The 17,404-nt window shown below is 42.9% G+C and overlaps 1 protein-coding gene across 1 annotated transcript; it reads left to right on the top strand.

Annotated features, from left to right (window-relative positions):
* The first annotated feature begins 869 nt into the window (after window positions 1-869).
* On the top strand, window positions 870-17,350 carry PPT1 (palmitoyl-protein thioesterase 1). Its single transcript, XM_007164708.2, has 9 exons — window positions 870-1,028; window positions 4,571-4,680; window positions 4,906-5,033; window positions 5,358-5,428; window positions 7,713-7,815; window positions 11,562-11,652; window positions 12,497-12,595; window positions 14,512-14,583; window positions 15,878-17,350. Exons 1-9 carry the CDS (start codon window positions 905-907, stop codon window positions 15,998-16,000), a joined length of 921 nt encoding a protein of 306 aa, XP_007164770.2. The 5' UTR covers window positions 870-904; the 3' UTR covers window positions 16,001-17,350.
* The last annotated feature ends 54 nt before the right edge of the window (window positions 17,351-17,404 follow it).

Genomic DNA, 17,404 nt, shown 5'->3' with positions numbered 1-17,404 from the left:
ATACAAATTTACCTTATCCTTTATAAAATCTGCTTCAAAATATTCCATTGTATAGTGGATACACTTTAATTCACTTAACATATTCTCCATTTAAACAATTTCAATGTTTTTCCGAAAAAAAATATTTTTGAGCAGGGAACTAAAATGGTGAAAGTGAATTGAGATCATGAATCTGGAGGCAAATGAAAAAGGGTAAAATGGTGGATGAGAGTTTCCTGCAATAACCCAGCTCTAAGATTAGACTAGGAAGTGGCAGTGGCTTTTTCCATCACTCTTGCACCCATCAGATGCTCTTGTCAGTCTGGAAGCTCTGCCATTTCTAAAAAACAGGTAGCTTTCCTGTCTACCTTAGCTCATAACAGTCCTTCTCCCGCATTTCATCTTTGCCTGTTGAAGTCCTATCTTTCCTTCATGATAGAGAATACGACACTGCCATGATTAGCCCTGGAAATTATCCCTCCCCTTCAATTTCTGATAGAGAGCTGAGTCCTTCCTTCTTTTCTTCCTTCCACAAAGTACTTTTCTTCCAAAGGCAGTGCAATGCAGAGGTTAAGAGCAAAGACTTTGGATCCACCAATTTACTCTCTGTGCACTTGGTTCCTAACCCAAATGCTCAGTGCCTCAGTGTCCTGACCCATAAAATGGGGAGAAGTGTATTCGGCGTTGTTAAGAGGGTTAAATCAGATACCAGATGTAAAGCGCTTAGAATAGTGTTTGATGCGTAGGAAGCGCTGAATAAATGTTGGCTTGCATTTGATTCCTGCTGGCCGTCTGTTCGCTAGGGTAACACTCCAGGACAGACACCCCTCCGCGCAGCTGCCCATGCGGAGCTGTGGAGGATGCGGCCCAGCCCCTCCCGCGCCAGGCCCGGGAGAGGGGAGGGCGGTCATGTGATTGAGTCAAGATGGCGTCGTCCAGCGCCTTGTGGCTCTTGGCTCTTGCTTTCCTGCCGGCGTCCTGCGCTTCCCTGGCACTGGGGCATCTTGACCCGCCGGCCCCGCTGCCTCTGGTGATCTGGCATGGGATGGGTAAGTGAAGGAAGGAGGAGAAGAGAGTCAAAAGGTTTTGGCGACTCTTTCCCTCTCCAAACCTGTGTTCGCGTCTGCAAAGTGCAAGTGTGGAGGGCGAGGACCGTGGTCACACAGCACCCGGCTGTCCCCACGGTTTAGGATTTGGGGGTTACTCTGCATTGGAAAGGGAGATGCGGAAGGAGCTGTCTTTTGGTGAGCGCTCACAGAGGGCTGTGCACTGCGGTAGGGTTTTACGTGGTGTCCTGGTTTAATCCCCATGGCAGTGGCGTCAGGGTGCAGCATCAGACACTTGCTCGGGGAAGGCTGGGCTGTGGCTGCATGACCGGGGCATCCATCCTTTTGTTCATTCACACATTGAAGAGATTTGTTAGGCACCAGTAGTTCATTTATACATTTGACACATAGTTATTGAATACCTACTGGATGCTGAGGATACAGCAGTGAACGAAATAGACTAAATTTTTTGCTCTTTTAGAACTTTCCAGTGGGAGAGACAGACTATAATATAATATAATAATATAATGTAATATAATATGTCAAATGGTGATACGTGCAATGGAGAAAAATAAAGCAGAGAGGGGGATAGAGACTGCAAGTGGGGGCTTGCAGTTTTATAGAGCAAGGTCAGGAAAGGATTCACTGAGAAAGTGACACCTGAGCAAAGACCTGAAGTCGATGAGGGAAGATGCTTTGTGAATATCTGGTGGAAGGAACAGCAAATGCAAAGGCCATGAGGCAGAAGTATGTCAGGTATGCTGGTATGTTCAAGGAACAGCATTCAGGTCATTGTAACTGGAAGAAAATAGGTGTTTAGTGAGCAAGAACAAAATAGGTGTTTAGTTCAGGGATGGGAGGGGGATGGGGGTGGCCTGATGATGTTGTTGGGCCTACTAAGGCTACTGTAGGAACTTTGGCTAGAATGAGATGGGAAGTTCTTGTGGGTTTTGAGCAGATGAGTGACATGATCTGATTTGCACTTTAAAAGCACTCTAGTTGCTATATGGAGAATAGATTGTAGGGGGTCGTGGACCTTTGCAAGGAGAAAAGTTAGGAAGCTTTTGCAGTAATCTAAACAAGAGGTGATGGTGGCTTGAAACAGTTTAGTAATAGAGGAGATGTTGAGAAGTGGTCAAAGTTTGGATATAGTTTGAAGATGGAACCAATGGGATTTGCTAACAGGTTAGATGTGGGATGAGAAAGGAGTCAAGGATGATTCCACGGGTTTTGGCCTGGACAGTGAGAAGGATGATGTTGTCATTTTACCAAAATGGGGAAGCCTATAGGGTGAGCAAATTTGGGATGAAAACCAAGAGTCTGCTTTTGGGACTCTTGAGATGTTTGTTACACATCCAGGAGATGTAGAGGCATTTGGAGTGTGGAGTCCAAGACAGATACAGGTTGGAGATTAAAGTTGGGAGCCTTTGGCATATGGCTGGTATTTAAAGCCATGGAACTGGGCGAGATCACCTAGGGAGTGAGTGTACACAGAGGAGGGAAGAGGTCTAAAGACCGAGACCTGAGGCAGTCCCAGCATTTGGAGGTTGAGGAGATGAGGAGGAATTAGCAAAGGAGACAGTGATGGAATGACTAGGGAGGCAGTAGAGTCAGGAGAGGGCAGAGTCCTGGAAGCCACATGAAAATGTTTCAAGAGGAAGGGAGTAAAAAACTGTGAGATGTTGATGACAGGTCAAATCAGATGAGGGCTGAGAATTGGTTATTGGATTTAGGAATAGGAAGATCACTAATGACCTTGACAAAAGCACTTTTAGGGGAGTGGTGAGAGTGAGAGCCTTTTTGAAATGGCTTAAAGAAAAACGTTCAGAGAGGAATTAGAGTCAATAAATAGAGACAGTTCTTTCAAGGCTCTGTGCCAGGGCCTGGGGCTACTACAGTGGAGTTAAAGGAGAACAGGGGAGCTCCGTGCCCTCCCAGAGCACAGTCACTCTGTATGGGAGGCAGTTAAGTAACCCACGATTATAGTTCAGTGCAAGAAATCAAAGATGCTTGAGGCCTTTTCCTTCCTTAAAAACAAATTCTTAAGTTTATTCTCAGGTTGAAAATGGGATGATTAAGTTCAAAATGGAAAATGATCTCAGCCCAGTTCTCCCACTCAGCGGCCACTTTGCTTCCTATTCTTAGTTCTGGTTCCTTGAAACAGGAAAAAAAAAAAAGCAAAATGTAAGCTCAAGGCCAGCACTTACATGAACGCAAGAGTTAGCACCTCCTTAAATTTTGTGTCCTAGGCGCTTTACTTGTCTTACTGTAGTCCTGGCCCTAAAGAGAAATCAGATTCCAAAGTGCTTTTGAGTCTATTAACCCCAAATGTTCTAGATGATGAGGGAATCTGCACCCCTGCTTATTTTCAGTTGTGAATTTGGTGTCGCCATTATATTGTGTGGGCTTTTGAAGTTTGTTATTACCTGATAAACATGAGCTGAGCAAAAAATGTTGTTCTCTCTTTTTGTTGTTGCTGAGGTGAAATTCATGTAACATACAATTAACCATGTTAAAGTATACAATTCAGTGACATTTAGTGTATTCATGTTGTGCAATCACCACTTCTCTCTAGTTTCAAAACTTTTTCATCACCCCAGAAAATACCTGTACCCATTAAGGAATCAATCTTCAGCCCCCACTTCCCATCATCCCCAGGAAATGTTCAGTCTGCTTTCTGTTTCAATGGATTTGCCTATTCTGGATGTATCATATAAAAGGAATTATACAATATGTTACCTTTTGTCTCTGGCTTATTTCACTTATAATAATGTTTTCGAGGTTCATCCACATTGTAGCATGTGTCAATACTTTGTTCCTTTTTATGGTGGAATAATATTTTATTGTATATATGTACCACAATTGTTTATCCAGTCATCCATTGATGGACATTTGGGTGTTTTCCACCTTTTAGCTATTACAAATAATGCTGCTTTAAATATTGTTCTACAAATCTCTGTAGGGACATACGTTTTCACTTCTCTTGGGTATGTATCCAGAAGTGAAATTGATATGTCATATGGTCATTGTATGTTTAAATTTTTGAGGAACCATCAAATTGTTTTCATGGTGGCTACACCATATTATATTTCCACCAGCAATGTAAAGCGTTCCTATTTCTCCCTATCTTTGCCAACACTTGTTATTTTCCATTTTTAAATGAATTAATTTTTTTAAAAATTAAAGCCATCCTAGTAGTTGTGCAGTGGTATCTCATTGTGATTTTGATTTGCATTTCCTTAATGACCACTGATGTTGAACATATTTTCATGTGCTTGTTGGCCATTTGTATATCTTCTTTGGAGAGATGTCTGTTCATGTCCTTTTCCCATTTCAATTAGATTGTCTTCTTGTTGTGGAGTTGTAGAGTTCTTTGTATATTCCAGACATTAAACCCTTATCAAGTATATGTTTTGCAAATACTTTCTCCCATTCTGTATGTTGTCTTTTCACATTTTCATTAATGCCTTTAAAGCACAGAAGTTTTTTTAAAAAAATAATGTTTTTTTTACTCATGAGTTTCCACGATTGCCTTTGTTGTCTAGGAGACAGCTGTTGTAATCCCTTAAGCATGGGCGCTATTAAAAAAATGGTCGAGAAGAAAATTCCTGGAATTTACGTCTTGTCTTTAGAGATTGGGAAGACCCTGGTAGAGGTGAGGCCCCTCACGGCTCTGTTCCTTTGAAGGTTTGCTGACTGATTTCATAGAATATACTATTAAGATGCTTAACCTTGTATTTTTAGCAGCAGATCATACAGTGATACTTTAGTTCTTGAGTGGCTTCTGTGAGGGTACCAACCTAAAGAAGTTTGCTCTTAGAGAAGGTGCCAGTGATAGTTTTCAGCCCCATCCTTTCACTTCTCGTGGCTCTTCTTTTAGGATGTGGAGAACAGCTTCTTTTTGAATGTCAACTCCCAAGTAACAACGGTGTGTCAGATTCTTGCTAAGGATCCTAAATTGCAGCAAGGCTACAATGCTATGGGATTCTCCCAGGGAGGCCAATTTCTGTAAGTCCCTTTTTGTTATATCACTTACATGGAACTGATTTTTTTTCCTTTGATTCAGATAGATCTACCCATTCAGTTCTTTTGGAATCTTCACCTATTTTGGAAGGGAAACGCTTCTAAAATATCCCCATGGAAGAAGTTCTATGGAGCTTAATTTATTTTCTGTGAAGGAGTGAAGATTTGTTTGGCGGTATCAGAGGAAAGTCCTGAAACTTTGTGGCTTTGGGGAGCCACAGAGGATTAAGTAGCTTAATCTGGGAAGTTAATTGTTGATGATACATTTCCATCTGACAGCTGGAACTGATAATCCTTTTTTTTCTCCAGGAGGGCAGTGGTTCAGAGATGCCCATCACCTCCTATGATCAATCTCATATCAGTTGGGGGACAACATCAAGGTAACTTTGTCCCCTTTGCCTAAAAAATTCTAGCAGCTCTATTTGTACAAGAAGTCAGCCATCCTTGCAAAAATCCTGTTTTTCTAATTTATAACAAATTAGCCAGGAGAGATGACGAAATAGGATTCCAGAGGCCTGGAACACAGGTGAATCATTAGGTTACCACCTACTTCTCTCTAATTTAATTGACATGATTTCATGGAGGTGAGATGGTTGCAGCCACGTAGCAGGTGGTGGTTTAGGAGTTAGGAAAGTCCAACAACCTTTCCTTTTTTTCCTTTAAAAAATTTATTAATTTATTTATTTGTTTGTTTTTGGCTGCGTTGGGTCTTCGTTGCTGCGCGCAGGCTTTCTCTAGTTGCAGCGAACAGGGGCTACTCTTCGTTGTGGTGCACAGGCTCCTCATTGCAGTGGCTTCTCTTGTTGCGGAGCACGGGCTCTAGGCGTGTGGGCTTCAGTAGTTGCAGCATGCAGTCTCAGTACTTGTGGCGTGTGGGCTCAGTAGTTGTGGCTCGCAGGCTCAGTAGTTGTGGCACACGGGCTTATTTGCTCCACGGCATGTGGGATCCTCCCGGACCAGGGCTCTAACCCGTGTCCCCTGCACTGGCAGGCGGATTCTTAACTACCGTGCCACCAGGGAAGTCCCCCAACAACCTTTCCTGTTTTCTGACATGGGTGATGTCCTACTGAATTTAGACTTAGGCAAAGAGTAGTGTCTAGGCTTTTTGTTAATTTTATAATTAACAGTAGAGATTAAATCTTTCAAAAAACAACAGGTTTGCTATTTGGACAGAATTATTTACTTTTGGGGGAAGATGTGTCTTTGGGATAGAACGTTATCTCTGTTCTGATGGATATAGCTGTTAGCTGGTAGGGTGTAGGGACAGACGGATTCTCCTTATAATCAGGAAACTGGCTTCACCCAATTAACAGTTACTGATGGGCAAGTAATTTGGTATCATAGGTCCCTTTCACAGATGAGGAAAACTAAAATAAGACCCTGCCCATCTTGTGGGAATTTTTCAGAGGATGAAATGAAATAATAGGTAGGAAAATACTTTTTTAAAGTACACATATTATTTAAATGCAAGTTGGTAGGAACAGCTTTATCATTCATTCATTGATTCTACAAATATTTATTAAAAACCTAGAAACAAGACAGACAAGGTTTCTGCCTTCATGAAACTTCCATTCTAGTGGGGGGGAGAATAGGCATGAAATAGGTAAACAAATAAATACAGATAGTGGTAACTATGATAAAGAAAAAAAAATAGGATAATAGGAAGAATGGTGGTTGTATTGGTGAAAGGTGTGGGCTCTGGAGCCAAACTGCCTGTGTTCATATCCTGGCTCCATCACTTACTGTCTAACCTTGGACAAGGTATCTAACCTCTCTGTTTGAAAGTTTCCTTAAAGAAAGAAAAAAAAAGGGAGCTTCCCTGGTGGCGCAGTGGTTGAGAATCTGCCTGCCAATGCAGGGGACACGGGTTCGAGCCCTGGTCTGGGAAGATCCCACATGCCGCGGAGCAACTAGGCCCGTGAGCCACAACTACTGAGCCTGCGCGTCTGGAGCCTGTGCTCCGCAACAAAAGTGGCCGCGACAGTGAAAGGCCCACACACCGCGATGAAGAGTGGCCCCCGCTCGCCACAACTAGAGAAAGCCCTCGCCCAGAAACGAAGATCCAACACAGCCAAAAATAAATAAATTAATTAATTAATTAATTTTTTTAAAAAAAGAAAAAGTCAAGGTAGGCATAAGAATTGAAAAAAAAAAAAGAAAGAAAAAGTTTCCTATCTGTAATATGGTGCAAATGATTTCTACTCTACAGGGTGGTTGCGAGGATTAAATTAATTATTGCCAATATATGCTTAGAACTGGTATGTCTGGTATCCCCCAAAATGTTATTAATGAGGATGATGAGGATGCAAGTATAATTGGGGGAGGGGAAGGAACTGGGGTTGGGCACTGCTTGAGTTAGGGCACTCAGATATGACTTCTCTAAACCAAGACCCAAGAGATGAGAATGAGGCCAGCCATTGAAGCAGTAAGAGAAGTACATACTCCAGAGAGTAGCAGATGCAAAGGTCCTGAGGCAGAAAAGAGTGTGGGAACACCAGGAGGAAGCTGGTTATAGTATTAATTCTCAAAACATTATTTTCTTGAGGAATAAATGAACAAGATCAGGGTCTAGTTCTGGTTTTTGTTTCTTGCAATGCCCTTCACATAGTAGGTATTCAGTACATGACTACTGAAGGCATGGATGTTTGTCTTCTACTACTATAGGTGTTTTTGGACTCCCTCGGTGCCCAGGAGAGAGCTCTCACATCTGTGACTTGATCAGAAAAACACTGAATGCTGGAGCTTACAACAAAGCTATACAAGAACGGTATGTATGGTTAGCTGAAAAGGATACAGAACTGTCACTAATGAAAATATCATGCTGACTTTCATGCTAACCGTGATTCTAGGAGTAGTTGCTAGTGATTTTCAAATGAGATATTTATTGTAAATATGTCTATACTACCTGCTTCATTTTATTGTAAACCTAAAACTGCTCTAATATTAATTTAAAGGAAGGGAAGACATTTTTCTATGAAAGAAGAATGTAATTACAACAGTATTTTTTTTTTTTTACTTTTTGGCCATGCCACGAGGCATGTGGGATCTTAGTTCCCCAACCAGGGATTGAACCCTGGTCCCCAGCAGTGGAAGTGCAGAGTCTTAACTGCTGGACCACTAGGGAAGTCCCCACAACAATACATTTTCATCTGTAAAACAAAAAACAAAAAAGCCTTTAGAAAGTAGTAAGCCCAAGGAATTGATGTTAATATTTGGATGACAGATTCTTTCTGTTGTCAGCAGTGAGGGGTTAGCCTCCTACATCAGTGTCCTTAGCTACCTGTGTTTGGGTATTTAACTATATACAAAATCACTTTCAGAGTGTGTTCTCCTTCAGTTGTTTCCAAACTTAAATTATACATCAGACCCCCTGGGAAATTCATTAACAACGAATTCCAGGGCTCCATCCCTAGAAATTTGAATTCAGTAGGTCTGGAGTATTCTGGGTGATAACTGAGATTTGGGATCAACTAGTATGGTTTTGATATCTATCCTGTGGGTCTTCCAAGTGTATGATTCTTGTTTGATAGCAGCTCTTCAATACAACACTTCCTTGAAGGCCTGTCCAAGGTACAGCCTTGTGAATGACTGGCCTGTAGAAGAGACCTGCAGCTACCTCTCTTTTCCTTTCCTACCCATTGGCTGGCTACACGGGTAGCCACAAAGCTGTCTTGAGTCAACAGTGCCACCTGATGGTCAGTGAAGGAAACTAAGAGACTTTATATCTCCACCTCCTACCCACTCAGGCAACTCAAAGCACTGCTAAGCTTTACCCCTTCCCTGGTTTGACTAGTCACAGCTTGGTTATTTATGTCCAAATATTCTCTGTTCTCATGGGTATGTATGATCTGTTTAAACTACATTGTTCTTTATTCTTTACTCTTTATTTTTCTAACTATTGCCCAGATGCCTCAGAAAGAATCCACCCTTTTCTTTCTTTGTGTTTCCTTCTTTGGTGAACCAAACACAATTGGAATTATTATTGACTGTAGAGGAGCAGTCAGCTGGGGGGTGGGAGGACAGTGACACCTAAGTACTGATTAAAAGTGGTACATGGATGTGTTTATCTTCACTTCCTTCTTAACCTTTAATAAACTGGTAGCAAAAGAATAAAAAGTGATAAACCCACAAGGGCAAAGAGAACAGGAGAGGAGAGAAGAGATAATAAAAGACGTCAACATTTTTTTTGAAAGACAGAAAGCAAATTAATGAGTGATAACTTTTAGCAGAGCAGAAAATTCTGAAACCTTTATGTCTGTGGAGGGATACACTGACAAGAAGGAACCAGCTTCACTTTTTGCAGTCCCAGAAAGACTCAGGAATTAGATGCCTAAGATACCTTGGAAGGTAGAGTAAGTGCATGGGACTTTTTGTTGAAAATCTATATAAACAATGATCAAACTCCTTAGTTCCCTGAAATGCACGTCCAAGTGACTGCTCCTCCCCCACCCTGACAAGAGAAGCCAAATTTATTTTCAGGAGCAGTTTGACTAAAGAAGTACCAGGGGAATTCCCTGGCGGTCCAGTGGTTAGGATTCCATGCTTCCACTGCAGGGGGCATGGGTTTGATCCCTGGTCAGAGAACTAAGACCCCACATGCCGTGTCACATGGCAAAAAAAAAAAAAATTAAAAAAAAAAAAAAAAAGTAGTACCAGACTTCAAGATAACAAGCACCTGACAGTGGCAGGACACCATATTGAAAACCCACCCCGTCCCATTCTGCTCCTAGAATGATAGCAGCCAGGCTTATTACCTGCTAGGCAGAAGTTTGACGGATCACTCTCTGAAAAAACTGATTGGTCCCAGAGAAAAGACCTACAGGTTCATGTTTTGGAATCCTTCAACAAGTTAGGACTCCTCCTTACTACCACGTAGTCAAGCCACCAGTAGATAAGCTCTGTTCTTGCATGAAGAACTTTCAGTCAGCTTCTTTGAATATGAACAGTGAGCCAAGGACCCCCAGTCAGACATCTGGGGAAAGCTTCCAAAATGAAAGACCAAAACAAGCAAAAAGTAAAAAGGAACTTGGAAGAAACAGATGGCAATTCAAGGAGCTGAAGAAAACCTTAAAAAAAAAAAAAAAAAGCCTGTATTATTATCTTCAGAGATAAGAGATCATCCATGACGCTAGAAGAGAATGCAAATAAAACCAATCATCAGAGAGAAAGAGATCCTGGAAGTTAAAAATAAGATAACCAAAACAAAAATGTGTTAGCAGTATGGGAATATAAAGTTGAGGAAATTTCTTGGAAATTAGAACAAAATCTCAGTGAGGTAGAAAAAAGGGGGAACAGGTAAAATTAGAGAAGCCATTGAAGAAGTTCAATACCTGCCTGATTGGAGTTTCAAAAAGAGAACAGAGGAAAGAGTGGATTGGAATTATCAAAGAAGTAATATGAGAACACTTCTCAGAACTATGGGACATGAGTTTCCAGATCGAAAGGACTCACCAAGTAGTCAGGGGTGAAAAAAGACCCACATCCAGGTATATTCCCATGAAGTGTCAGAACACTGTGGGTAAAGAGCAGACCCCAGTGAGGCCGCCGACTGACTCTCTGACAGCAAAACTACTAGCTAGAAGGCAGTGGTGCAGTACCTTTGTCTTCTGAGAAAAAATGATTTCCAACGTAGAATTCTCTATTGAACCTGGAAGTAGCAATCAAATGTGAAGGGAAAATAAAGACATCTTCAGACATGTAAAAAGAAGAGACATGGCCTTCCATATTCTCTCTCTAGGGGGTTGTTGGAGAGGCTCAGTGCTACACTGTCCAGCTGTGTGGCCTTGGATGTCCTTGAGCCTGTTTCTCCTCACCTCCAGCATGAGGCTAATGGTGCCTTCCCGCAGGGTTGCTGTGAGGATTAGACCAATGGAGTGTGAAGCCATCAGTGCAGTGCTCAGCTCATAGTGAGTAGGCAGCGTTGGGCTGGTACCACTAGTGGTGCTGTGTTGAAAATATTTATTCAACTTTAACTTTCTCTTTCCTTTATTTATAAGTATTGCGGTGGTTGTGTTGTCTCTAAGTTTTAGTTGCACTTAAAATATTTTGTTCATAATTTAATCAAGTACTGAACTATTACTGTTTGCCAGGCCCCATTGTAAGTCTTGCAGATACAGTGGAGAATAAGACAATTAGGGTAACATGCTCTTGTAAATAAGACATTTAGGGTAACATACTCTGTTTACTTGGGGAAAGGGGGTCTCCAAGTAAACAGATGCACTAGATAACAGTGCTCAGCCCGTGGCAGAAAGAAACAGGGTGCAGCCATGGACAGTAATGGAGGAGGTGCCTACTTTGGACAGAACGGTCTTTGAAGAAAAGATATTTAAGCTGGGATCTCAACGACGAGAGGGAGCATAGGAGATGCTAAGGAAAAAGGGATCAGGCAGAGGGAACAGAAGACTCTGGTCCTTTGTCCCTTTGAAGTCTCTTGGTGGCCTGTGCACAGGGGCATGCCCCGGGAGTGCTGACCGAAGTGCAGCTTGGTCACCTTTCTTTCTTTTTCTCCCACAGCCTGGTGCAAGCAGAATACTGGCACGACCCCATAAAGGAGGACATATACCGCAACCACAGCATCTTCTTGGCAGATATTAATCAGGAGAGAGTAAGCACCCAACCCAGGCTACCATAGATGTGCATTCCTTTTCCTGTTTGGGGCATTATAAACAGATTAGCAGTGACCGTTTATTCATAGTATCCTAGGCAGAATCCAGGAAACAAGAAGTTCTGTTTTTTGGGAGGCGGTGCTTATGAGATTCCGTTCCTTTTAGGGAGGCTGAAATTCATGTGGCTTTCTTCCTGTAGGTTCTTCCTCTTTCCTAGTGTTGAAGCAGCAGGGTGAGCTCAGTAGGTGCTGGCTGGCTTACATGGAACTTCAGCTGCTGCCTTACTGAGGGAAGCCTTTCTAGTGGATCCTTTTTGGGTCATATTTTCTCAGAAGAGTAATTTACTTAGAAGAGAGACTGCAGAGGGGAACTGAGTGTGTCCCAAAGTTGAGCATGCTTTGGGAGGTTCTGGTAAACCAGATGGCTCAATTTATATTGGGCTTATCTGGAGGTTTAAAGCAAACAAAAACAGAATTTGAAGGGGGGCGGTGGGAATAGAATAGTATAGCAGAACCACTCAGAGTTTGTAGTTTCTTATTTTGCCTTGGTTTTCTCTGGCTAGAAGCCTTTAACCTATGTGATGGAGGCCTTTGGAGTGCAGTGAGGGATTCATGGTGGCACCAGTATGCCATGGTTGGTGGGAGCATTGTCAGTCAGATACGATGGTAAGAAAAGGCTGTACCTGGTATATTCTGGGAAGGAAGCTAGAAAAGCAGCCCATACCACGGAGAAGAAACATGGTGGTCCAGGGTCAGGGAGACCAGAGCACTGAAAGGTTTTAATTCCCCAGCTATAACCTGATGGTGGTGTCCCTGAGGTGCTTACTGTTCGCCTTTTCTCCAGGGTGTCAATGAGTCCTACAAGAAAAACCTGATGGCCTTGAAGAAGTTTGTGATGGTGAAATTCCTCAATGATTCCATCGTGGACCCCGTGGATTCTGAGGTGAGATGCTGCTTAGGCCACAACATGCCAGGAGACCATCAGAGTAAATGGCATTAAAACACAGCTGCATGACTTCCCTGGTGGTCCAGTGGTTAAGAATCCGCCTTGCAATGCAAGGGACGTGGGTTTGATCCCTGGTCGGGGAACTAAGATCCCACATGCCGAAGGGCAACTAAACCCGCATACCGCCAACTACTGAGCCCATGCGCCCTGGAGCCCACATGCCACAACTAGAGAAACCTGCACACCGCAACTAGAGAGAAGCCCGCAATGAAGAGCCCGCGCGCCACAACAAAGACCGAGTGCAGCTGAACTAAAAAAAGACAAGAAACAAACAAATGAAATGAGCTGCCTGCTGGGAAAAACTGTCAGTCCCTTTCACCCACCTTTGTGTAGAGCAGGGGTTCTGAGGTCTATAAACGGGACACTGAGGGTTGTAGCCCCCCAGCCACCCAAAATTGTGTGCAAACTTAGTTGACCCTTGAAAAACGTGGGGATTAGGGACGCTGACCCTTCGCACAGTCAAAAATCTACATATAACTTATAGTTGGCCCTCAGCATCCACAGTATTGGAAAAAAATCCACTTATAAGTGGACCAGAGCAGTTCAAACCCATGTTGTTCAAGGGTCAACTGTAGTTGCATCCTCTGAGGAAGGGTCTATAATTTTTATCAGATTTTCAGAGATCCGTGATCCAAAAAAAGTTCGGAACTACAAGTCCAAAGTCTATAAATTCCTGAGGTTCACATTCAAGGTCTGCCTTGACCTGGCTTCGACCTGTCTTTCCAACCTAATCTTAACTTCATGACCACTTCATATCCTCTCTGATCAAGCCATACAGTACTACTTGAAACGCCCGGGCCTGGCATGTGCTTTTTCTTTTGTGTGTCTTTGTTCCTTTGTTCATGCTTTTCAGTCTCTAAAACGCCCTTCTGTGGGCTTCTCCGCCTGACAAGTTCCTATTCAGCTGTCAAGGCCAATCTCAAGTGTCACTTCCTCCATCCAGGATGCCACCCCTCTTCCAAGCAGAATTTGCTACCACCCACCTGCTTTGTTTTTGGTCGCGCCGCACAGCATGCGTAATCTTAGTTCTCAGACTAGGGATCGAACCCACACCCCCTGCAGTGGAAGCGCAGAGTCCTAACCACTGCACCGCCAGGGAATTGCCTTTGCTCCCTCTTTTAAAGAATCATCAGCCTCTGTTCTATCAGTATTCATCACATTGTGTCAGAGAACCAGAGCACCAGAGACTAGCAAACTACACCTGTGGGCCAAATCCAGCCTGCCGCATGCATTTGTATGGCCCACAAACTAAAAATGGTTTTTATATTTGTAAATGGTAGAAAAAAGTCAAAAGAATATTTGATGATGTGAAAATTACATGAAATTCAAATGTCAATGTCTATAAATAAAGTTTCATTAGAATGCAACCATATTCATTTCAGAAACATTGCCTGTGGCAGCTTTTGCATTACAATGGCAGCATTTAGTAGCTGCAACCACGTGGCCCTTAAAGCCTAAAATATTTTGTATCTGGTCTTTATGGAAGTTTGCTGACCCCCATGCTGAACAATTAGTTGTTTCTGTGCATTGGACTAGAGCTTCTTGAAAACAGGGACTGTATACATATTCATCTTTGAATGTTTACACTTCAGCACAAGGATTTTCAGAGTAGGTGCTCAATAATTGTAGGAAGCAGCAATTCTGGGGAGTTGGAAAGCTCTTTGGAATGATTAACTCATACCTCAGGACCCACCCTTAAGAAGAGATGACTCGAGACATGCTGTTTTCCCTCCTTGCTGCAGTGTTAGGGTGTTCAGTTTGTTGGTAGTCTTAGCTGCTAGCCAGTCTTAAACCAGTTTGGCAGTACGCGCCATGTGTCTGATCTGACCTCATTTCTTCCTTCTCTCCTGCAGTGGTTTGGATTTTACAGAAGCGGCCAAGCCAAGGAAACCATTCCCTTACAGGAGAGCACCCTGTACACACAGGTAACTGGGGAAGAGAGGCGCAGTCCTTTACAGCTCCTGCTTCCGGAAGCTGCTAGGTGCTTTGGTGACAGACCTTGTCTTGTACACCCCAGCACAGCAGGTGCTCGAGGCGTCTGACTCGTGTCTGATGTGGGCGAGGCTTGTTAGGCTGTTGATTGTTGCACTAGCTTATCAGGCATTGGTTTACCGAAGCTTACATCCTGAAGGTTGAAGGACCTGTACGTCATATGTTTTCAGGCATGTACAAGGGACACATCATCTCTGACTCCTTCCTTCTGATAACAAGGTTTAGAACCGGCTTCCTTTGCTGAGGCGTAGTCCACTACAAATCCAAGAAGCCCCCACACGTGACAGAAACATAGAGGGCTGTTACTTTAAAACAATAGATGCGCAAGTCCTGTTTTTAAATCAGGCACTGACACAGGGAACTCCTGCAGGAGACTGAGAGGAACAGAGCTGTGAATTTTGTTCAGCAGTAGGTCCTGTTTCTCAAGCAGAGGGGGCAGCATTTCACCACCTCCAGTTCTGAGGCCTTCCGTACTCTAAGGCTTTTATCTTGGGAGATACTCTCCCCAGAATGCAGAAGTGTTACATCTGAACCACTTGCCTTCTTTCTATTCAGATTCCTCCAAGTAATTTCAGAGGCCAGTTGTCATCTCTTGGCTTTTCTCCTGCATCTGGTGCCCCATCTTGGGTGAGGTAAAAGGACAGGGAAGCTAGGATCTGTTAAGAGTTTTGGATATTACGACTAAGAACTTGTCATGAAACTCAAACTGATGGTAGCTACAGCAGAAGCAACATTCTGGCACCGTCATAACTGCTCATCTTCCCACCCATACTTGTTCTTCAGCACCCCAGCTGTGGGTCATGACATGTTCAGCTGCAGGATATGAAAGTGTCTGAGTGTTGTTATCTAAGGGTTGGCTCTGTTGTAAGTTATCTAGCTAATGTTCTCCTGTCTTTGGCTCAGTCCCACTTAACTTGACATTTTGAGGCAGTTTTGTCCATGGCTTGCCCACTCATAGGTGGTCCTCCAGAAGCTTTGGGAAACTTTTCAGAAAGCAGAATATAAAAGTGTACAGAATAACCTCAATTGCACATACATTTTTAATGCTTAGGAAAAAAACTGGAGGCAAGTATCCTTTTTGGCATTTTCAACAATACACCTAAATTTTAATACTCAAAAGAGAAAAGACTGCATTTTGAGAATATATCTCAAGTTAACTTTCTTTACGATTTCACTGTGAAGCTTTTCATTAAGCCTGTTGATTAATTATGGCCTTTCTCTCTGCAGGACCGCCTGGGGCTAAAGGCAATGGACAACGCAGGACAGCTGGTGTTCCTGGCTCTCGAAGGGGACCATCTTCAACTGTCTGAAGCATGGTTTTATGCCCACATCATACCCTTCCTTGAGTGAAACCCTTGTAGTTTGCACCAGAGCTCAGGGAACCCCTCACACTTCCAAACCAGTTCCCTCCATGCCCAAGCCTGAGCTCAGATCCAGCTAGAAACTAATCCTTCTCTTGTCACCGTCTAACATGCCCTGCTTGGAAAGATCCAAGATAGGAATCTTATCCTTTGCCTCATCCTATCAGCATATGGTGTTGAATGCAAGTTTAATTAGCTAATAACCATGGAGATTGTTTTACAACCCTTTGATGTGGTCAGACTGTTTTAGGAATCAGGAGTTTGCTGCAGGTCAGTGGCAGAACTGTGCCCAGGCCCGGAAGAGACTAAACAAACTAAACCAATGAGATAGAGTCTAAGGCAGATGCCTTTCTCAGGAAAATCTAGCCACATCTCAAACCAAGAGGCCAGTACCCAGGCCTAAGGTAGTCACATAAATGCTTTCTCAGTTGTGCTGGTGGAGATTTGACCAGTGCTTGGAGAAGTATTGCTTGGATGATGTGTCCACGTCTGAGGCTGTCCTCCTCTCTTTGAGTGTGTTGCTTTCTGTGGTGTCTTAGCTATTATTAGACAAATTCGGGCAGGCCACCATCTTGCCTTGGTAGCAATTTTTTTTGTCTCCTCAGGTAGTGATGAATTTGTTGCTCTGTCACAAAAGGAGGGAAATAGCACCCAATTGGCTTGCTTAAGGGAGGAAGTGTACATATTGCTTAACTTAGATGGGGTGGGGGAGGTTTAAAGAAAAATAGGAGGAGGTAGTTGGTTCTTTCCATTCCATCCTTGAAGAACCTGCCCTTTCTAAATATGACTAGTGGTGTGGATTCTAGAGTCACTCTATTGCTGGCATTAGCAAAGAATGGGAGGAAAAATGCAAAGAGATCAGGCTTTCTAACTTCCATCTCAAAAATTTGAGATTACCGCACACTTCAAACTGCTTCTGATGTGTTCTGTGAAAAAAAGAGTGCTCAAAAAGCTTAGGGAGTATTCCATATCCCTTTTCTCCTCTTGAAGATCAACCCACCTTAGCATATTAAGGACTCTGAGAATTCCTGTTACAGTAAAGAAAACTAACCGTAATCTACCGTTTCCCACGCTATTTGAGCATGGACGTCTTAACCCCCAATCCCTTATCCCATGAAAACCAAGCAACACTTTTTGGAAGATTGTTCTGCAGAATGCCAGTTTGCGGAAATGGGTAGCTATACTTGAGGGAAGCACTTTGTTAGTGCTGCAAAGTTTACCCTCTGTGATTCTTCTTTCACCTCTCTCAAGACTTTTCAACTAAGAGGATGAAAGGCAAGAAGTGGGGACGTGTGAAAATAATTTTATGAAGTTGTTTAAAATAAAGAGTAGTTTCTTATCCTTGGTGTCATTTTTCTTTTCAAAGTTCTTACATCTCTGTACAGCAAATATA

This window comes from Balaenoptera acutorostrata, chromosome 1 (assembly GCF_949987535.1).
Source record: "Balaenoptera acutorostrata chromosome 1, mBalAcu1.1, whole genome shotgun sequence".
NCBI lineage: Eukaryota > Metazoa > Chordata > Mammalia > Artiodactyla > Balaenopteridae > Balaenoptera > Balaenoptera acutorostrata.
Note: the sequence above shows the minus strand (reverse complement) of the source record. Positions and strands in the feature narration are given on the sequence as shown.